Source organism: Lithobates pipiens, unplaced genomic scaffold (genome assembly GCF_037356315.1).
Source record: "Lithobates pipiens isolate NorthernLeopardFrog02 unplaced genomic scaffold, aLitPip1_a1.2 Scaffold_25, whole genome shotgun sequence".
NCBI lineage: Eukaryota > Metazoa > Chordata > Amphibia > Anura > Ranidae > Lithobates > Lithobates pipiens.
In genome coordinates, this window is record NW_027507787.1 from 226,118,133 (window position 1) to 226,141,419 (window position 23,287).

Below are 23,287 nucleotides of genomic sequence, written 5' to 3' on the forward strand. Positions count from 1 at the left end.
TCCTATCATTTATTTTTATTTTCTTACAAGTGTTCTGTATTCAAGGGTATTCAATTGTTCTGGTAAAAAAAAAAAAAAAAAATTGCAGGACAAGTTAGCCAAAGAAGGGGCTATCAACCCCAATCATTTCATAAAAGTCATGGTTTCCATATCATTTGGGAGCCAAATTTATCATCTGCAGATTTGATTTGGCTCTATTTCAGGGGGGGTCCATTCATTTCTGCCTTTCAGAGCTGACCATTGGGGCATAAAGTAATGCTCTACATGGCTCCACCTGCTAAACCTGACTCTTGGATTCATACAGTAGTTCATTACATTTCTTCAGACTAGCAATGGAAACCATTAATCAATGGGGGAACTCATGTTTTTAATGGGGGGGGGGGGAATAACAAAGCAAAATTATTTTGAGTAGGAAGGGATGACCGCTTTGGGTTGAGTTGGGCTTTATCTACTTTAAGCAACACTGCCTTACCATGATTGCCAACTTGGAGCAGATGCTGTATATTTGGGGAAACTGCCTCATTGGGTGTAAGCAACAGCTTAGTCACAGTATTTAATCCATGTACACCCTTCAGTGTATGCACTTATATTTAATGTGTATGGATCCATATCAATGTGGTAAGCCACTTTAAGTTTAATTTGGAATGTAAATTTGGCACCTTCCCACTACCATGACCTACTTTGGATGGGATAATTGTACTTCAAGAGTGTGTGTGTGTGTGTGGTTTTTTTTTTTTGGCAGTTGGCCTAAATTCTAACCTCATAACGGTTATTCCTAGGATATGTAAAACTAGTACGTTACAGAAATTATGATGGAAGCTTCAGCGCCTTTGGTCCAGGGAGGTCTGAGCCAAGTGGATGGTAAGCTATTAAAAATTTGTGCTGGCATTGTTACAAGCCAAGAATTTAGTTTTTTGTACTTTCAGCTGTAGGAATTTTTTTTTTTTTTTTTTTTTTGTGAATTCAGTAGCACAAGCAGAAGTGACCTGTGGCTGACCAATTCCATTTATTCTTGGTTTGCCAATGTCTAGTTTCCATATTCCTCTACAATGGATGTCCTTGTACCACTTTACGGACACACTTAGACTTGGTGATAATAATCAATGGCATGTGGGTTGGGGCAGCTATTAGGAATGGTGACCAGTTGCAGATGTTGGCCTAAATTTGCAAAAATGAAAATATAGCTTTACATCTGCAGCACTCTTAAAGGTAGATGAAATGCTTGCTCCTTTTTTTTATTTGTGAACCCAAACTAGGAACATGACTTGGTAAAGCATTTTTTTATATCTCTAAGTACACCTGCTTACTGTTCTCGGTAACTGGCTGAGGGCCTCGTGTTCCTCTGTTATGGAAGGGGGAGGTTTCTATACTCCTGCCCTGTTTCCATTGTCACCGTAGAACAAGTGTGTTGTCACCCCCAGCAGGAAGTGGTACTGGTATAATTACCAGGTGACATGAAAAAAGTAAAGCCCGTATTTTTCTGATTGTGAATTGCGGTAGGATTGACTATCCTAGGAAATAAACATATTAAAGTGGAGTTTAAAGAAGGTGGTTTAATGCAGAAGAGACACGTGCCATGGGGTTGACTTGCCAAAACTAGAGTGCAAAAAACTGGTACAGCTGTGGTTGGTAGCCAATCTAACTTGACAATAAATCCTGGAAGCTCATTGGTTTCTATGTAGCTGCGCCAGGTTTTGCACTCCATTTTAATCAACCCCTGTGTCTTTTCTCTACATTTCTTATCTGCCTGTTTGAACTGTGCATTGAAACTGAATGTGCAACTTGGTGTTATCTGAGATGAATGAACGACCACACATGTGCAGGATTGAGGTCATTCCAGCCCGGCCAATCAAAATGGGCCAAAATTGAAACCAGGAAAAAGACCAGCTGAAGATGCTTTAAGCAAAGTATGATTAGAATTCATAAAGGTTGGGCAGCTGCTTCTGACTTTTTCAAATCTAAAAAATGGATCCCATATGTATTAAAAGCAGAGGAGTTGGTTTCATACATTTGGAAATTTTATGTGGCGGCCACACTGCCTAGTCAAGGTCCTTCTGTGTAGTGTGATGCCAATGCTAATCTAATAAAGCTCTCATCTTGGGACATATGCAGCAATACATCAATTAAAAGCAGGTATGCCTAGAGGTAACCAATTCCTATGTCATTTGTCCAGCAATTTATTGTATTTTTTTCATAGACTCCATAGTGTTTTAAGGAATGCTGGCTATTTCTTTCATTTGAATTTGGATGTGGAATGTTGGCAATAAAAACCTGACTGACTCTACCTTTTTTTCCTACTTATATTCAACCCTTGAAACCATGTTTTTGGTGGAGATTGACTTCATCATTGTCATGGTTATTCAGTGATCTTCCTGTTTGCTTACCTCCACTCATGTGTTCAGACTAAGAGGCCAGCCACTTCCACCTGGTGGTTTTTAGAACCTCTCCTCTAAGCATGGCTCCACCCCAGGCCCTATCAGGGAGCCCTATACTAACCTGTGCACTGCAAGCCAACAGTGCTGATCAACCATTGTGTATTCCTTTGTGTGTTTAGCTTCCTGTTACCTACCGTGTGCTCTTCTTCTGTTGTTCCATTACTGACTTTGGCGTGTCCTTGACTATCCCTGTTTGCCTGTGATCCTGACCTTTTGGTGTGTCCCTGACTATTCCTGTCTGCTTGTGACCTCGACCTTGGCTTTGTCCCTCACTATCCCTATCCTCCTGTTGCCTACTGTGGGTGTGAGCTGGGGGTCGTGACCTGGAGCCAGTTGCAGCCAAGTCCATCCTCACCACTAGAGGCACTGGTGAACACCTGCTGGCTCTTAGACTCCGCGCCCCAGGGAATCTTACGCTCTAACCCCAGTGGGATCTGTCTCCCGTCCGCAGCAGTCCGCCGTAGGGTCCACAACCTTGTGGTGCACTCCTGATCCCTACGGTGTGCATCTGTCACCTCGTCTCAAGGTGACCTGACAGTTTGATCAGCCATGGACCCGGCTGACGTGCCGCTTCCTGCAGTCGATCCATTGCAGGGCTTAGTTCGCAGACTTGAGACCCAAGAATCGCATCAGACCCAGATGATGCGATTCCTTCAGGATTTGGCATCCCGTTTTGAACAGGTTCAGGTCTCATTAGGACCCCCAGTTCAACAACCTCAACCGCTATCTGCTGCTGCACCTATCGCATCAGTCGCAGCCACACATTCGTTACAACTACCAGCTCCGGTCCGTTTCTCTGGGGACTCCAAGGCTTGCAGGGGGTTCCTTAGCCAGTGCACAATTCATTTTGAACTTCAGCCCCAAAACTTCCTGTCCGATCGGGCGAAAGTTGCATATATTATATCCCTCCTGTCTGGCGAGGCGCTAGCTTGGGCTTCCCCTCCGTGGGAACTGAATGATCCAGTGGTTTCTAGCCTGTCTGATTTCTTGAAACTTTTTCAGAATATCTTTGAGGAACCGGGTCGTGTCTCCTCAGTGGCTAGCGCTCTTTTACGTCTCTGTCAGGAGTCCACGTCTGTGGGACAGTATGCTCTTCAGTTCCATATCCTCACAGCTGGAATAATGAGGCCCTAGTTGCAACCTTTTTACATGGCCTCTCTGATAGAGTGAAGGATGAATTAGCAGGAAGATCCCTTCTTGCTGATCTGGACAGTGCCATCACCTTGTGTAACCAGATCGATATTCGCTTTCAGGAGAGGGCCCTAGAAAAAATACGCCGGCACTCCCCGTTCTTTAGGCAGCCTGAGTCCCCGGTCCCTTCTCTTCGATCCGAGGAGCACCCCCTGCCTACCGAGGAATCTATGCAGTTGGGCTGGACTAAGTTATCTCCCGAAGAACGTGCTAGGCACAGAACTCTGGGCCTATGCCTCTATTGTAAGGCCAAAGGTCATTTCCGTGACACTTGTTCTCTTCGTCCGGAAAAACGCTCAGGGCTAATACATCTGGAAGGTGGAGTATTAGACCCTGAAATATCACTTTCACCTTCTCGTCTTTTCCTTTCTGTGTTGCTTCATGTCGGTCCTTCCTCTCGTTCGGTCTTGGCACATCTGGATTCCGGAGCTGCTGCTAATTTCATGGATTGGGAAACTGCATCCTCCATGAGACTTACGCTTTTGCCCCTTACGACGCCATTGGTGGTCTTGGCGATTGATGGCACTGTTCTCCCAGGGGGCCCTATCCGCTTCCAGACTCTTCCTGTTAAGATGTCAGTAGGGACACTCCACCAGGAGTGGATATCCTTCCTTGTCTTACCTAAGGCTTCATCTCCTATCATATTAGGTCTTCCTTGGTTACGGCTCCATTCTCCACATGTTGACTGGTCTGCTGGACAGATCCTGGCTTGGGGTTCCTCCTGTTCCTCTTCCTGCCTACTCAAGGGTACCCCAAAAGAGAAACTTCCTGTTACCACCATCCCAGTATCTTCTGCTCTTCCTGCTGTATATAGTGATCTCTGGGCTGCGTCCTGCAATAGCCAGATGCACTCTCTAGGTCATGTGGTACTCTGGCTGAGGGGCCCACCTATGAGCCTGAGTTGATCATTCACTCCAGTTTGCATAACCATTTACCTTTGCCTGTCCCTAATCTCCCTTGGACGCACAGCCAGGCTAACTTGTCTGCAAGTTCCACAGTCGCTATTCCCTGTTATGCGATTGAGATGGTCGCTATACCTGACAATACTATTCAGTCGGCCTCTGCACCAGTTATGCCAGTCCAGCCCATGCCCAATGAGCTTCCTGCTTCTTGTTCAGGACCTTCTGTGACCTGGCCTCACTCTACTGCTACTATGTCCGTTCAAACCCGTTTAAGAGGCTCAATCCATCCTTTGGATAGAATACCTCATTCAGCCAGGTGGGGTTTTCAATCTTTTTCTCAGGGCTCTCTGCATTCTGTTTCAGCTATCCAGCTTGACTCTTGTGACATGTCACCTTCTAACCAACCTGACCTCAGGGATCCACTGACCTCTCCCCAGTCTGGTGGTCCTGTGCTGGATGTCCAGCTCCTCTTTAAGGGTTTGGGGGACCTTGCTCAGACTCCTGATCTTCTCATGCCCTTGCCCACTCCTAAAAAGCCTTTAGTCCTCAAGTCCTCTTGTCCTCTCCCTACCTTGGTTCCAGTCTCTGAGGATAATCTAAAATACGAGGTTAGTCAAGTTTTGGATTCCCGGCTCCGTAAAAGACATTCTTCAGTACCTCGTACATTGGAAAGGGTTGGGCCCTGAGGAGAGGTCTTGGATCATTGCATCTGAGGTCTTTGCTCCTCGTCTGTTGAGGAGGTTCCATCTGGAGTTTCCCTTTAAGCCTGGACCCAAGTGGGGGAGGGGGAGGCCTCGTAAGAGGGAGGGTACTGTCATGGTTATGCAGTGATCTTCCTGTATGCTTACCTCCCCTCATGTGTTCAGACTAAGAGGCCAGCCACTTCCATTTGTTGGTTTTTATAACCTCTCCTCTAAGCATGGCTCCACCCCAGGCACTATCAGGGAACCTTATATTAACCTGTGCACTGCAAGCCAACAGTGCTGATCAACCATTGTGTATTCCTTTGTGTGTTAGCTTCCTGTTATCTACCATGTGCTCTTCTGTTGTTCCGTTACCGACTTTGGCGTGTCCTTGACTATCCCTGTTTGCCTGTGATCCTGACCTTTTGGCGTGTTCCTGACTATTCCTGTCTGCTTGTGGCCCCCAACCTTGGCTTTGTCCCTCACTATCCCTATCCTCCTGTTGCCTACTGTGGGTGTGAGCTGGGGGACCCTGGGGGTCGTGACCGGGAGCCAGTTGCAGCCAAGTCCATCCTCACCACTAGAGGTGCTGGTGAACACCTGCTGGCTCTTAGACTCCACGCCCCAGGGAATCTTACGCTCTAACCCCAGTGGGATCTGTCTCCCGTCCGCAGCAGTCCGCCGTAGGGTCCACAACCTTGCGGTGCACTCCTGATCCCTACGGTGTGCATCTGTCACCTCGTCTCAAGGTGACCTGACAATCATCTGCCACATTATTTGAGCTTTCTTTAAGTAAAAACTAGAAGGAATAAAGTCTGACATATAAATGCATGGAAGCACCCTCTGGCGATCTGAGGTAGTCATTGCCAAGGTTTGTGTAGAGGGCCTTATATGGGGATGAAACAACTACTATTAGTTGCATTTAAACACTTCTAATTAGGTTGCAATACATGGAATTAGTTCAAGCTCTCCTACCAGCGCTCTCTCTCATATTCACACACTATAGTTGGCCTAATGGGGCCCACTTTCATAATCTTGCGCGAAACAAACAAGGTGGTATAATGCAAGAAGTGTCTTTACTTGACGTTCAAAATCATGGCAGCTAGAACAGTTCAACAGAAAATAAGCTATTCCCAAGCTGCTACAGCATACTTCCTAAATTAAAAACAAGAAAGGGTGCTGTGCTACTCAAGTTTGGAGTAGTGAACACTAGCTCTTCCATGAAGTGGAAGCCTGCGGCTGAACAGTGTCGCTAGAAGTGCCCACACTCACAAGCCTTCTCACTTCAGGTACTTATTCTGACAGGGAACCTTGACCTCAGCTCCTTCCACTAATGGTCCTAAGCATGCCCACTTAATGTATGCAGCAGGGCAATAACCCTCTCCTCGCAAAGGGAGCACATTCAGGGACTGCAGGTTGCACATGCAATTGCCCCTTATCACTCCCATGCAGGACTCTACTCACATGGCATTTATACTTGCAGCCCTAACAAAATGGCTGCTCAAATCTCGTGGCTTTTCATTACAATAATAGGCACTGGCTTCCCTGAGATGGTGGAAGGCCTGTGCAGAGGACAAATTGGTGCACTGGACTAGGGAAACCCATATAAGCACCAAGTACATTAGGGGTCATGTGACTGATTTGTGGTCTGTGCTCCATACAGAATCGCTCATTTCTTAATGTGAGAGGGAGATCTTAGATGCCAAACAAAAGTAGTAGACGAAAAACCCTGTTTCCTACTTGATGCCTCCTTACATGTGCACGGAGGCTGAAACCCTTCTATAACCTACCCTCTGTACAGCAACTATACACATGGAGACTGATTGGTACAGGATGGAGGGTCTAATATCACTCTAAGCCATGATCGAAACCAGGGTCCACTTATGGCATTCACAAAATGGGAGTAAAATATAATAAACTGATTTAAATGAACATGGGTAATGTTCTCATTGGTTGCATCTGATGCTGCATCAAGTACTGGATGCCTGGAGCTCACAAACTACCAATGTGGTTCCGGGCTGCTAGTATATATATATTATATTTTTTGTTTTCAAGTTCAACTGGGCCCTAAATTAAGGAGAAAAGACGGACTAAACCATGTTTGAAATAAAAACGCACCTTGCTTAAAGTTACATTTATTGCCGATTTAATATTTAAAGACACTGTCACTCTGGCTGTTTTAGGCAAAGTGACCATGTCTCTAAAGCAGCCTCTCCTCCTATCTGCCTACCACTGCAGTAGAAGGATCCTATAGGTTGTCCTAAACCTGAAGGACACAGGGCACCTTTTTTGATCCATGAAGCATGAAGACCTCAATGACCTTTTATTTTCTTAAGGGTAGTTTAAAAAAAAAAAAACACTTTTTAAAAAGGGATGGTGGGAGAAAAAATTTAGGGAGGGGGAGATGCAGTAAAATGGGGAAGAAAATAAAAAAATGGCGTGGGGGGGGGGCTGGTGCTGTCATTAAAAGGAAGTGATAATGGCCAGAATATGACTTTCTTTGATTTGTAGGTTGACTGTGTTGGCTTTGAAAACCTTGTGGGATATAAGACCATACACTCTTGTTGATGAGAACATCTTCAAGCAAGGCACTATCTTTTTGGAACGTTTGCAGGACTTGAATACTGGAGGGTTTAAGCCAGTGGGGACGTTATTTAACGGTGGACTGAAGGTAATAGCGCTGTGAATTTTATCTTTTTCAGCCAGAGGCAAATGGGAAATCTAGTGCTGAATACTTAAGCCTAGTACACATGGGCTGTATGTTTGGAGACCATCAGTCGTTCAATAAACGTCCAATCGGCCCGTGTGTATGGCAACCGGTCTGACAGAAGCCGGTTGTTTGGAAAATTGCTGTGTGGCATGGGTTCCATCAATGTAGTCCAAAGTGGTTTCAAAAATCCAATTCACATGTAGGATTTAATGGCTTATATATATAAAAAATTAATTTTTTTTTTTTTCCCAGGGAGGTGCTGATGATGACGTTGGGTTTACTTGTGCTGTGGTAATTTTCATGGCCCAGACCACTTATGCATCCGCTGTAAGTATTTCTGCCCCAAATCAGCTGTACTTAATCGTTTTAATGATGACCAATATATGCTTCTTCCACAAGCTCAGTATTGCCTTTTACTGTACAAAATCAAACTTGTAAATTTCCTTTTTTTTTTTTTTAATTGCTATTAAACATTTTGACTTTGGTGCTGTATGAATGTAGGTTGGGAAAATATGGGAATATAACATGTAATAAAAGGACATAATTGTGTTGACTGTTCTTAAGCAATGCAAAAAAATGAAAAATGTATTTATTTTATTGAAATGCCTTGCTTATACATTGGGTTGTAAAGGAAAAAATATGTAGCATCCTGTGCAATACAAAACCAAAGTGCATGGCCAGTTTAATAAGGGGAATAAGGCAATGATCATGAGCTTTCATGGCTACTAATTGGATAAATGAAGGATGTACTCTCATTGGCTACTGTGGTTTGCCTTAGTTCTTGTACCTGCCATGATCATGGCAATAGATGTTGCAGCTAAAACGATATAATAACTTTGGTCATTAAAATAGAGCAAATGCAATATACAGTGGAACATCAGATTGCGAGTAATGCAATACAAGCTATTTTTAAAATAAAATCCTGACTCTCTTTTGCGAGTGCTGTCTCAAGACGAGCAGAATTCAAACCGCTGGGGGTGTAGTACCGCATTTGGCCAAAGGTGCATGGGTGCCGATGACGATTGGAAACACTATTCCCGAGTGTCTCCAGCGCCCCCGCACCTCTGGCCACATGTGGTACTGTGTAGACAAGTAGTGGGTGTGGAACAGATAATCTGTGTTTCCATAATTTTCTATGGGGAAACTTGCTTTGATATGAGTGCTTTGGATTACAAGCATTCTTCTGGAATGAATTATGCTCGTAATCCAAGGTATTACTGTGTGTGTTTTGTACAATTAATGAACACCCAATCCTGAACTCTTTCCAGCCAGCACTGTTACGTCCAGCTCTCTCCTACCTGGATGCCGCTTCTCGAAAGGATCAATCAGTGTATAACTACGCTATGCTCTACTATGCCTTCCGGGTGTCTGGGAATTTGGCGCAAGCCAATGCTATGCGTGCAAAGTTGAAAACTTTGGCCATCAATGAAGGTACGAAAGCCAACAAATCATTTGTCAAACACACACACACACACACACTGTACATGTGTTCGAAAATGAAGGTGATCAACCCAAGAAGGTGGGGAGGAATGACTTGTGCATCTTGGGTAAATTAGCCTATTTTTTTATTTTTGGTACATTACTATTTTTTTTCTGCTCTGCCCTTCTAGGTGACACTCTTCACTGGCGACGTAACAAGCGACCAGAGCAGCAGACTTCCTACCTGTTCTCTCCTCGTGTCCCCTCAGCAGAGTTGGAGCTAACAGCCATTGTCCTTAAGGGTATGGCTTATGGGGAGACTAGCTCTACAGTTTCTGCAGAAGACCTGAACGAAATGGCAAAGATTAGCAACTTTCTTGTTCGACAGCAGAATATACATGGCTCTTACAGCACCACATCGGTAAGTTTTCTGATTTTTGGGAATGCTCCAGAATTGTTCACAATCCATTGAGCTACGGACCGGACTGTTTTATGGAGCTTTAAAGTGTTGGCAAATCTTCATGGCCAGTATGCTTACAGAAGGGAACAGAGAACTGCTTAGAATGTTGAAGTTCAGTTTGCAATACATTTGCAAACATGTGAATTTCACATGTCATTCTGCTCCAATACACAAGACAGAGTACCAATGCTTTGTTATCAAATAAAAGCCATGCTCATCTCTGCTTTATGGAAGTCCTCTTGAAATCCAAGCTAAACGGGCAAATTCCAGCATCAGAATGAAATACTGTCTGCTATATATAATGGATTGCTGCAATTGGTTGCTAAACAAATTGCATCCATTCGCTTCTCGATTGGCCATTTTAATATTGCGTGTGTTAGTTTTCAGCCATTTGTAGACAATGGCAGCCAATAAATGTTATGGCTTTTTTACCAGTTGACAGCAATTTACAGTCACAATCCCATCTGGTCATACGGGATTTAAATCGACCTGGTAGTCCCTATGTAGTTTTGATGCAAAGGTACAGCAACACCTGCGTGCAGCTGGAGACCTTCTATGTGTATACTAAACACCGCAAGTAGGTCCTTTATTACTAAAAACAAAAGCACATATGAGATGGACAATTTGCCACAAAACTGACAACACTTCATGGTTTCCATTTGTTTGCCAAATTATGTAATTAAAACCTCCATCTGTAGTGGAAGCAAAATGCAAAAGTTTGGTAAAAATGCACATTTTATGATCCTTCTTGTATGTCTTTAACGGAACCTCATTTGGCTGTATTTCTGATGCTTGCTATACCCCATGTCTACATTTCACACTGTGTACTCAATGTAATCTCCACTAGTTACGTATGTCTGTACAGTATGATTACAGTTCAAAGAAAAAATACACAAACTTTAGGGCACATTAAATTACCATTTTTTTGGTAAAGTGTAAAAGCTGAATCTGCGCTAAGTAAATGGATACCTAACATGTCAAACCTTAAAATTGTATGCACCCATATAATTGTGACCAACTTCTGTACCCTGTATTTTGCATAGGCGAAGCCTTAAAGGTCCCTACAGGTCCTCAGTTTTGAGGTACACAGGAGCTCTGGTGCTAGAATTATTGCTCTATTGGAGGCAACACCAATAATCAGATACAACCAAACGGAATAATAGCCGGCCCCAAAATGAGTCCATGTAAATTTTAGTCCATAATAAAACTCACATCTAACATCAATAGATTGTAAATTATTAGAGGGAATAAGGGACTATATTCAAGAATTTGCTGATGAAAATCATATCATTTGTATTAATCCGCATGGATTCATGAAGGATTGTTCTAGTCAGACCAATCTATTAACTTTCTATGTGGCAATGAGCCACCATCTAGATAAAGGAAGGCCTGTGAATGTGGTATACCTGGATTTTGCAAAGGCATTTAATACAGTTTTCCATAAACGTTTACTTTACAAACTGAGGTCTGTCGGCATGGACCATAGGTTATGTTCCCGGATGGGAAGCTCGTTACAAGGCCCTGTCCAAAGGGTGGTGATCAATGGCGAGCACCCAGAATGGGCTGGGTTGGTATGTGGCTCCCCACATGGATCTGTCCTGGAACCAATCCTATTCCATTTATTCATACATTATATAGAGGATGGGATAAATGTCTCTCAGTGTTTGCTGATAAAAAGCTAAGCAGAGCAATAAATTCAGGATGTGGAAACCTTACAGGAAGACCTCAATAAATTAATGGGTTGGGCAACTACATGGCAAATGAGGTTTAGTGTTGAAAAATATAAGTAATGCAACCTGTTATAGAAAATACAGTCAAGTTTTGCAGTACAAAAAGTAGTATAAGTATAAGTAATATAAGTAATAAAAGTAATATAAGGCTTGTGTACCAACCTTTTTGTCTTTGCCTGCTTCCTTTTATTTTTTCACAAATGTTGATTTTTTTCTACACATCAGAACTATACTGAATTGCTTCTTTTTTTTTTTTTTCCCCCTCAGGACACCATGGCAGTACTGGACGCCCAGTGTAGTTATGGAGCCCTGGTGTACCAGAAAAATGCCACAAACACTGTTCAGCTGAAATCTGGAGATAAAGTCATCAGACAATTCAATGTTGACCAATCCAGCAGAATTCTCCTCCAGTCTGAGGTTCTTCATCAGGTTCCTGGGAACTACAGCATGGTGGTGTCTGGCCATGGCTGTGTGCTGCTGCAGGTAACATTCTATTGCTGCTCATTTTTAGAATTGCCTGATCACCTGGTGAATGAATTAAACTTTGACAAAACTGGAAACTGATTGTTTCCTATTCACGGCTGCACTATATTTTGTACTCCACTTTTAGTAAATCAATTTCATACTATCCATGTTTCACTTCAATGTGTGGCATGATATCATCAATGAGTTGATTGATTGCATTATATATGTGTTGGATACCCTTTAACTTTTGTAATAAAATTTGAGGTTCTATTTTTAGGATGTCTATTCTCTCTAGAAGGTACATTAAAGACAAATTTTTTTTTTTTTATTTTTTTTTTTTTAAGCCTCTCTTCACCCTCCCACTTCGGTTTGGTGGTTGGAGTGGAAAATGGATACGTTGGATACATTTCAGCAAGTCCATAAAACATATCCAAAAATACAAATGGAGGGGAACTGCATCGGCAGCTGTTTCATGCTCCCTTATCGCTTAGTCATAGTGTTTAGTCATAGCCGACTTTGAACTAAGGGAGCGCAAATCATGTTAGCTGGTGATATTTGTTTTTTGTATCTTTTTTTTTATTTGTATTTTTTTTGACTTGCTGAAATTTAAGATGATTTTACAGGACGTGCAGCCAACCATAATTCTTTTTGCTCATTAAAATTGAGGGCTATCTGGCAAATACTTCAGGTGGGAGTGATCACAAATTTCCACACAACTCGCCATTTAGAATTGTATCTCTTGGCTGATGTGCTCCTGTACTCCCTTACAAATAGACATACTGGTATGTCTTTGGGGCATTCAAAAGGCACATCCAGATCCTAAACCTGAGACTAATGCCACGTTGCTCATCCAGTCAAGAGTTTGGCTCCACAATCACATTTTCTTTTAGTCAGTAGCTGTTGCTTATTATCAGAGAAGGGACGAAATACAGATCGAACATTAAATCTTGGACTTTCTCCATAAACTCAGCACATTTGTCTCCCACAACAGAACTTTACATCTACAACCTGTTTATATTTCTTTTGGTGGCGCTCAAAGCAAAGGTGAAAAGCATATCCCTGTGTTAGAGCATGGGGTGCAGGCTTATTCTGATACCAATCCAGACAATTAGTAAATGTAAAGAGGAAAGTATCACTGCTACTTCCAACCAGCCCAGGTGAATAAAAGATGAGGAGTGGACTCGGCCTAAATGTCTCCACCAAACCACATCAGGCCGCTACTTGTTTATTCAATTGGGCTGGTCGGAAGTAGCGGTGATCCTACGGATGCTTACCCAGTCTGCTTTATGTTCCTCCTTTCCTTCGTTCCATAGTAAATGAATCCCAGGCTACCTTTTTGTATTTGTTATATGCGTTCAAGGGAGCAATTATCGGAGAAGCTAACATTTGCTGTTTGTGTCTATTCCCTACAGACTGGAGTTGAGTTCAACGTTCCGGTGAGACAGGAAAATTCTGCCTTTTCACTGTCAGTGACCACATTCCCAGGCAATTGTCAGAATGGAGTGGCGTATTTGGTTGACTGTCAAGTGAATGCCAGGTAGGGTAAAGAATTGTCTTTAGTTCTTGAGCTGCTTTTGTTTTAATGGAAGACCTTCAATGACTGAAGGATGTCGTAAACTGCAGAGGTAAAAAAATGTCACATGCTAGTTGTAGATCTCCCCGTAATCCTTCACAGTGGGGCATAAATTATTAAAACAAATTCTCCAGCACTTAGACCAACCAGCAAGGGGGCTCTAATCCTACATTAAAATTTAAAATAAATTCTCTGCTGTATAACTCTCCTATACTAATATGGATTAAACTAGTGGAACAATTAACGGAAACCGAAGTACCGGTAGATCACAATTCACATTTTAAACATCACATCACTCATTCAAATATCTATCTTCCCATTGATCTGGGAGTAAGTCATGGTCTGGTATAACTTTTAGGCTTCAGCTTGTATATAAGAAACATGTACCGCAATAAGTCCTTGTAGAGGTTTTTTTGTCACTTGCGCTTATTGCTTTACTTTTTTTCTTTTCTCAGCTATCATGGTATTCAGAACAAGTCCAACATGGCTGTGATAGACATCCCTCTCTTATCGGGATATGTAATGGAATACAGTTCTCTTTCTAAGGTATCGTTCCTAAAGCCATGTGGCAGAATTATAACTGGCAACGCGTCCTAAGGGATTTGTTGTGGGAACAATGGGGGGGGGGGGGTGGGGGCGCAAGCTACGGGGTGCAGCATAAGATGGTTGAAGTGCTCAAATTCCAACACAGATTGTGGTAGATGCACAGGAGTGACTTGAAGGAGAACCCTAGTAGGGAAAAACTTGTCAATAAGCATATTGTGCAGCCAAATGTAAGACACTCATGTTGGAGTGAAGGGCATTGTGACTGTTACAGCTTAAAAACCAGTTCTGTTTCTCAAAATGTTGCACCAAATCTGAGAGACCCTTTTCTGTTCATGCATGACTGTGCCACTTTGTACAAAGCCAGCTCCATAAACACACGGTTGACCAGTTTTGGTGTTGCGCAACTTGAGTATCCTCATAAAAGAAAAACAATCACTCCCAGTGCTCAGAGGTCCTCCACAGAAAAATGGCTATACAGGCGACATGTCCATACACGGCCCAATGCTTGGCAAATGCAGCCCACTTCAGATGGGGGAATCCAATGTGAAACTACAAAGATGCCAAACTGGGAAGGCACAAACATCTAGTGCATTTCCCAATAAATGTATATGCATTACCCAATAGAATGTATACTCAAAGTGCAATGTTAAACATGTAAGCCAGAAGATGCCACGTGGTGCAAGATTCAAACTCTCCAACAACCTCCCATATACTAGAAAACTGATTTTGGGGGCACACCCCCCCTTCCTCAGAGCTGAAATGCATCAGCTTGCTAGTATATGGGAGGTTAATGGAGCATTTGAACCTTGCTCCACGTGGTATCTTCCAGCATACATGTTTGACACTGCACTTTTGAGCATATGCATTCCGGTTGGTTATATTGTTTTTGAATAAAACACTTTTTGGGTAATGCACTAGGTGTTTGTGTCTTCCCCGTTTTTATCTTTGTAACTAGAGTGTCCTGCACAAAGCCCTGAGCGCAACACTACTAAACACCTTTGGGATAAATTGGAATGCAGACCATGTGCCAACATCAGTGTTTGCCTGAATAAGCACAATTTCCCCTAGAAACACTCAAATCTCTTGGAAAGCCTCCTTCGAAGATTGGTGGCCATTATAGCCACAGAGTGAAGGAGTGGGGACCCCAAGTTAATGGCTATGGTTTTAAAATGTGAGAAGGTAAACTTAAGCCAATATAGTCAGGTGCCCACAAAATGTGGCATAATTGTCTGGATTTTTTTTTTTTTTTCGACTGATTAGCTTGTTGAGGTAAGCATCCCTATCGGGCAGGCTCTTAAACAATGAAGTTGTATACCATAGTTGTATGTAGTGAACTTTAGGGGTTTCATCTGATATACTCAGTACCATATGTCTGTGTCTCACCTGGTTTTCTTATACTTGTTTTATTTTTAATTTGCAGCTGCAATCTATGTTTCCCAAAGTTGAACAGATGAAAAACCATCTTATTGTGTATTTAAATGATGTAAGTCGTCCCCTGAAGTGAAATCTGAATGTTACGCTCACCCACAGAGGAATTGCTGAGAATATTCCCAGGTCTCCGTTGCTAGTACAGAGGCTGCCAGACTTGCACAGTCCCACACACACTAAAGTATATTCATTAAAGAGCATTGTCGCTGTAGACCATCATTTCCACAAGGACAGAAAGGAACATCAAGCTAGTTTCCATAAATATTTGTCCAATTTAGGGACAAAAATAAGTAACAGTTCTCATGCATCAATTCCCATGAATAGACACGAGACTTCAGGAGGTAGTCCATATATGATGGGTCCATCTCCAGCATCATGCTTATCCCTAAGCTGGTGGTCGGGCACTATAGCTGCCCTCTGTGTTCAACTATAGCAGCCCCCTTTCCCATAAGACAAGCTGGCCTACCTTTACTCGGCTGCCCCCAGGACTTGTACACAATGCTATAGTGCCTGGCTACCACGCCATGAAAGATGGATAGTGAGCACAGCAAACAGGTACTTGTGGTTGGCAGACAGGCAGAATGGTTCAATGACTGTCCAGGTACAAGGCAGGCAAGGTTCAGAATAGTCAGGGTCAAATCTATAGTCAAAAGGCACTCAGATTTCAGATACAATCCGAGCTCGACAAGTGAATCCTGACAGCAGAACAGGAAAAGGGCAGACAAACCCAGCGTGTGTATTACATGCTCAAGCTCTTTAAAAAGCCTGAGACTGCAGGCTTTGCTGGCTTAAATCTGGTTTGGTCTCCACCCAGAGACTGGCCACATTAATCACCTTCACCTTGCAGGTGGACAAACAGGGAGAATGACTTGCAGCCAAAACCAGGATGCTGGAATGAGACCATCAGCTATCAATGATTGGGAGGGCTAAACTGTCATAACATGCAGCATTAACATTGCCAGGCTTAACCTCTCTTTGGAATTTTCTACCTGGGAGATGGGGGTGTTTTTTTTTTTTTTTTTTTTTTTTTTTTTACTATTGCTGAAGAACTTTAACAGGAGAGCAGTTAAGAGTCACAAGATACTCCAAAATGATGATGTCAATCAATGGGAGGACAAACTTCTTGACAGAATAGCCTTATAGAAGCAGGCACACGCTACACTCCCAAATCAGGTCTTACTCATGATGTCCCAGGAGCTGGTTGTCACCCAGTATCCATAGGTACATCTTCACTGATGGAGATAATAGATCCTTCTCCAGACGTGGACTTCCAAACAGTGCCCTCCAGCAAAAATCCATTAGCAATCTACTGGAGGCCCTCAGTCCAGCTCCCGAGGCCCAGACTTCAATTGTCTTAGTGGTTATCTCCCAGGAGCAGCAGCCCCAGGAGAACTGGACTTCTCTCTGGAGAGTAGAATACTCTAGCAAGGCCTCCCAAACCTTTATCACCTCCCCAGCCACCTTCTAGATGCCATCCTCTGGGATTGGCTGAAACATAATATTTATGCTGGCCATTTGACTCTTCCTGTCCTACATTCTAAACTTCATCCAGAAGCACGTGAGAAATCAAGCACCCTAGCTAGAAAATTTAGCCTAGCAGCCTAACTAGAGGAGAGCCCTTCTGCATAATCCCCTGTAATCAATCTAACAAATTGGTGAAGGACAGCCACTTTCTTTTTTGATGTTAAACTGATTATTTTTGCTTCCCTTTTGCAGATGACCAGTGAAGGCGTCTCCTTTAATGTAACACAAGAAATGAGACCCAGAGTGGAGAACTTCCAGCTGAAAATAGTTCGGGTCTATGACTACTACGAGAAAGGTGACCTACACATTCTGTTTTTAAATCTGCATTTTTATCCCAATTCCAGATCTAGGAGTGTTTGAAACCCATAAATATAAAAAGTTTACAGTTTTTTAAATGCAATGCAATAGGCTGCACACAGCCTATTGGCTGGATAAGTATTTTCTTGATTTTCCTATTCTGATTCAGACGGATTTGGCCCTGTTTTATTGGTAAAGGTTTTTTTATTTTGTGTTGACATTTTATTACATCTTATGTGTCAATTTTTTTTTTTTTTTTTTTTAACAGATGAAAATGGCTCAGCTGAATTGCACCACCCATGCACTCTTTCAGGCTAAACAAAGTAAGTCTGCTTAGCATAATTCTATGTATGTGTGATATTCTCTAACGTGCAGAATAAAAAAAAGATGCCAATTAACGTTGCGGGGCGATGCACCCATTTTCATTTGATGTAGACTCCTAATGCAAAATATAATGCATACAGGTTGTATATGTTTTCCACACATATAGAGTCTAATGCTATAATACATATCCAAAAAATATATTAAAAAAAAGTGTTGATCAGTTTAGATAGATAAAAAAAAATCTGAATAGGCGTATATTGATTGGCTTGCGCAAAGTTATTGTGTCTCCAAACTATGGGGTAGATTTATGGCATTTTGTGTTTATTTATTTTTTTTAACTAGTAATGGGAGCGATCTGTGGTTTTGCTGTGGACAGATTGGACACTTTTGACACTTTTTTTTTTTTGGGACCATTGACCTTTATAAAGTGCCACTGATTACTGTATAAATGTCACTGGCAGGGAAGGGGCTTACACTAGGGGGCAAGCAAGGTGTTGTGTGTGTTCCCTCAGCGTGTTCTAACTGTAGTGGGATGGGCTCACTGGAACATGACAGATCACTATTCCTAATCGCTGCGAACAGTAGATCTGTCATGTCACTGGGCAAAATGGGGACTCTCCTTGTTTACATAGGCAGTTCCCATTTCTGCTTCTCCTCACCGCAATCGCAGGTTGCTGGCGGGAATCCAGTCTGCGAGAACACTCACCCTGCACAGACCGGCGTACAGGTATGTTGATTTGCGAAGGAGCCGACCTGCCACAGTAGATCTGTGGGAGCTGGTCTTCTAGTGGTTAAAGTAAAATGTAAAACTTTTTTTTTTTTTTTTTAACTTCAGATAAAGTGGAGGGAATTAGAGCGCTTGTCAGTTTATATTGCTGTCTGTGTCCCCCATTAAGGAGTCGCCTTCTTTGTCCTGTTTACCCCTATCATTGAAAGTAAGAGAGTCACACTTTTTGGGCTGTCCCAAGAACAATAATGGAGGGGAAATCCTCCAATGGGAACACTAGTTCTGGTGGCCTGGGGGTTACCAGGGAATTACCCTAATTTTCATACATATTGTAGATTCCTGTGCAGAAAATCCATGGTGCGGTGTGAACAGGGCACATAGAGAACCATTGATTTGCTCTTTGAGCCCTTGCAGAACCCGTGTAGAAAAGCTGATGTCACTGCACAATGGTGTGGACCAGTGGCAGCCGCTCATAAGGGGCACCCCCCCAATCCATGCTCCAGGCCCTTAATCTCCATGCATTGCACCAAATGCATGATTTTCAATGGGGTGTTATTTTATTCTATTTTTTTTCTTTAAGCGCATGATTAGAACCCAAGGCTCTAATTGCCTTCAAAAAGGGGGGTCTCAGGGAGCAATGCCCACCCTCTCATGTGACATTAGCAAATTAATATTTGTTATGTCTTCCTGCTTCTCCTCCTGGCCAATCGGCAAGCGGGTCCTGAGACCCAATTGGCCCAGGAGTTCTAAGCCCTTGTACACACGGTCGGAGAATCCGTCGGAATGTGTCCTATCGGACCTTGTTCTCGGATAATCCGACTGTGTGTGGTATGCATCAGACTGATTCCGTCGGAATATCCGTCGGACCCAATTTTACAACTTGTTGGAAATATTTTCCGACCAACTGCTCCGATCGGACATACTCCGATCATGTATAGAGAATTTTGATCGGACCAAGTGCCACGCATGCTCAGATCAAATTCCTACATCAAAGCTATTGGCTACTAGCCTGAACGTAGTCCCATCGTAACGAAATTACGCCATCACGTTCTGAATGATCGGATTTTTCGACAACTTAGTCCGACCGTGTGTATGCAACAGTTTCAGACAAAATCCGACGGATTTGGTTGTCGAAATCTCCGACCATGTGTACAAGAGCTTAGACCTGATTGGCCTAGAAGCAGAAGTGATGGTTGGGACTCGGGAAGAGGTGCAGAGGGAAGCTACCAAAGCCACGATCTGGATGGGATAAGTGTGGGGATGACTAGCAATTGAAGAGGCAAGAGTGGGGTGGGGGGTTGGCTGGGGTTATTGAGGGGGCAAGGTTTGTTTGCCCCCCCCCCCAAAAAAAAATTTGCAAGAGCACAAAAAAGAGCAAGTCGTAACTGGTGTGAACAAGGCCTAAAACTTTTTAGATAAATAGTGCATTTTATCTACAACGCTATAGATTAGACCAAAATGAGGAGGAAAGAGGGACTTTGTTCCAAATCGGGGACAGCCCCTCAAAATCAGGTATGGTTGGATGCTATGCATCGCGTGACGGCCTCTCCCTGCTGAATCAAAAGTGCGGGGTTATATTTGGTTGGAGGTGGGTTTTGGGCCGAGCATTGGCATTATACATATTGGCAGTCTTGTCTGACTCTGGGATAACAATGCATCTAGGATGTATAACTGATTTGCTTTTTCTCTTATTTGCCTGCAGGAGAAGAAGTTCTGAAGATTTGGTCATCTGCTCATTTATCAAAATGCTGTATTGCTTTCCAGGTTCCCCTAGTAACCTGTGTAGAAAATAAACTAATACTGGAAAGTTCAATAAAAAATGTTTAAATGGAACAATAAAGGTTGTAAATTGTCTTAATTGCACCTGTCAATATCAAAGTAAGGCAATGGTATTTACCTTGTACAGTAACTATATTATAGTTTGGGGAGAAAATGTTTTTATTTCTCAGCTGTGGTTAGAGGGTTCTCCTGGGCTGTACATGTCTCCCCCCAATCCTCAACAGGTAAGGGATGCACTATTCCACTAATGTTCAGCCTATCTGTGTAGGTCTTTCAGAGGCTCATAAGCAGTGCATTTTCAGATACTGTATATACCATAGGTTGTGGACTACAGAATAAATATACACCGACAGGCATGTACTGGCCATCGGGACTACCGGGAGTTTCCCAGTGAGCCGATGGCTCAGTGGGCCACTCTGATGTAAGGGGGCTGGTGATGGGACACTCTGATGTAAGGGGGCTGGTGATGGGACACTCTGATGTAAGGGGGCTGCTGATGGGACACTGTTGTAAGTGGCTGGTGATGGGACACTCAAAATGCAAGTGGGCCAGTCTGGATGAATTCCAGGGCCAAATTTCTGTCCCAGTCCAGCCCTGTACACCGATTTGGGTTATTTCCACAAAGGAAATGTAGCAGAATACATTTTGGCCTAAATTTATGAAAGATTTGCAAAAATCTATAAACTGATGTGTGGTAATTGACACATAAACTCTTCTTCAGCAGGTAGCTTAGCCCTCAACATCTGCTAAATAAGGATCCCTTGGCAGAGACAGTGATTAGACAATGAGTATCTTTCAACTTTACTTGAAGAGTACAAGTTCTACAAGAGAATAATTGTAAACAGTGCTGGCAAGAGCAAACAGTTCAGAAATTTCCCAAGTCCTGGTTTTTGCAACAAAAAAAACACAATTCATCCACAATACCTCTAAAGAAGACAATAATTTGTTGATTACAAATGCAAAGATAAAATCCTAGTATGCAGCGCTAATCAAATATACTAAATGGCATTAAAAACACATATAGTGAATATTAGAAAAAACATATAATGGATATTGGAAGGACTGCTGAAAGACTCACGCCAGCTTCAGCATGATGAAGAAAGCACACAACACCACAGTGTTTCCAGCAAGTCCTCTTACCGGAAAAGTTGGACCCTCAAAATTAGAGTGGTTGTACAAGCATGTGATATAGATCTATCAACTCATCACTGAACATCAGGTAGAAAAGCTCCTATCAACCATCAATGAGCTGTATTGCATCTGGCGGTGTCTGTTGATGAAACTCGTTAGCAGGTGACCTTGCGTATGACGCAAGCATGCTAGTAGCGGTGGCCATTGTGGTCAAATTGTTTGAATGCCTGTTATTACTTTGTTGGTACATTCTTAATAAAGCCTTTTGCATTTTTTCTTAACGTGCTTCACTATGGGAGTTTTTATGTTTATTACTCTGGTGATCTCTATGTAAATTGGGAGCTAATGTATGGTCATGGAGCTGCTCGTTTTAAATCTACACGTACAGCTTATTGCTTGTTAATGGAAACGTTCTTCCTGATCAGTGCTGAGTTGCAGATAGATCTGTTGCAGATAGATCTGTCTGTCACATGCTTATATGACCACTCTATAATTTAAGGGTCCAACTTTTTTGGTAAGAGGACTTGCTGGCAACACCCTGGTATTCACAAGCCTCCATGAGTCCAATCCCTCCACCAGGCTCAAGGGGAAGCTCTCCTCCTTAGAGACCCATCCTTCCTCTAACAGCTGATGGCACTTAGATTGGCTCTGATCAAATAGATTAGTTAGCTTTTGAAATATATTATTTCAGGAAAATCAGGTTTCTCCTCCTTTTTAGATTTTGTATAGCATTCAAAACCTCTTGGTTCCTTAAAGTGTAGACAAATGGGTTGAGCATCGGAAACCACAGCCGTATAAAGCAAAGTCAGCAGCTTGTCCAGTTCCTTGGAACCTTCAGATTCTGGTTTGCCGTACAATATAATGACTGGACCATAGAATAATATTACTGTAGTGAGATGGGAGGTACAACTGGAATAAGCTTTCAGTCGTCCCTCTGAGGAATGAATTTTTAGTATGGTGGAGATGAATACATAGGAGGTCATAATAATCAAAAAAGGAAAAGATGCCAACAGTACATCCTGACTTAACAAAAATGTTTCTGCTTGTAGCATCACTAGAGGTTATTGCATACAGTTCTTTCACATTACAAAAGAAATGGTCAACATTTTGTGTGAGACAGTAGGATAATAGAGATGTAGATAAAACATTGATTATTGCATTAGTCAGCGGTATAAGCCAAGAGGCCAGAGCCAGTGAAATGCATACATCTTTACTCATGAGTAAGGGATATTGTAATGGCTTACAGACTGCTATATATCGATCATAGGACATGGAGGTCAGTAGACATATATCACAACCAGCGGACAATGAGAAGTACACCTGAGTCATACAACCGGAGAAAGAAATCCAATGATCATGTGTTAGGAGTATGGAGAGCAGTTTTGGAAGAGTAACGGAAACATATATAACATCAGTAATAGCAAGATTACTCAAGAAGAAATACATTGGAGTATGGAGCTGGGGAACCAGACACACCAATACAGCAATGGTCGTGTTTCCAAGGACAGCCATCAGATACATCAATAGAACTGCAATGAACAGGTGACATTGTCCAGTTTTAGAGATGGAAAAGGCTGAAATGTAGAATATATTTTCTGTATTGTTTGAGCATTCCTCCATATACCTTGCCTGGAAAAAAAATATATATTGTTTTCACTTTTTTCATTCATTTACCACCCACTTCTAATTGCCATACATAAACTACTAGCCTGCCTTCCCACTTGTGGTGCTTGGCCCTGTACCATGTGATTGCTGTGATGTAAATGTAAACAAAGACTTCATTTTACAGCCAGCCCTTTGTTTCTTTTCACACACTGATTGGTTGTGGGAGGAAACAGAATGTTTTCTACAGTGGTCGGCAGCAGCCTTTTATACAGTGCACCCAGGGCCGTCTTTAAGGCAGGGCAAAAGGGGCAGCTGCCCTGGGCCCTGTCTTTGTTGTAGGGCCCAAAGCAGCTGCCTC

The 23,287-nt window shown here is 42.7% G+C and overlaps 1 protein-coding gene and 1 pseudogene across 1 annotated transcript in view; one reads left to right on the forward strand and one right to left on the reverse strand.

Moving 5' to 3' along the window:
* Positions 1 to 20,254, forward strand: part of LOC143930928 (ovostatin-like) — a 120,168-nt gene extending 99,914 nt beyond the window's left edge. Inside the window, exons 25-36 of the mRNA XM_077455618.1 lie at positions 780 to 861; positions 7,723 to 7,882; positions 8,174 to 8,248; positions 9,190 to 9,352; positions 9,532 to 9,761; positions 11,798 to 12,013; positions 13,408 to 13,532; positions 14,024 to 14,114; positions 15,535 to 15,597; positions 17,259 to 17,361; positions 17,632 to 17,686; positions 20,117 to 20,254. Coding sequence (XP_077311744.1) covers positions 780 to 861; positions 7,723 to 7,882; positions 8,174 to 8,248; positions 9,190 to 9,352; positions 9,532 to 9,761; positions 11,798 to 12,013; positions 13,408 to 13,532; positions 14,024 to 14,114; positions 15,535 to 15,597; positions 17,259 to 17,361; positions 17,632 to 17,681 — 1,358 coding nt within the window. The 3' untranslated portion in view covers positions 17,682 to 17,686; positions 20,117 to 20,254. The remainder of the gene's footprint in view (positions 1 to 779; positions 862 to 7,722; positions 7,883 to 8,173; positions 8,249 to 9,189; positions 9,353 to 9,531; positions 9,762 to 11,797; positions 12,014 to 13,407; positions 13,533 to 14,023; positions 14,115 to 15,534; positions 15,598 to 17,258; positions 17,362 to 17,631; positions 17,687 to 20,116) is intronic.
* A 1,752-nt stretch (positions 20,255 to 22,006) lies between these two features.
* On the reverse strand, positions 22,007 to 22,944 carry LOC143929994 (olfactory receptor 1J21-like; annotated as a pseudogene).
* Positions 22,945 to 23,287: the final 343 nt, after the last annotated feature.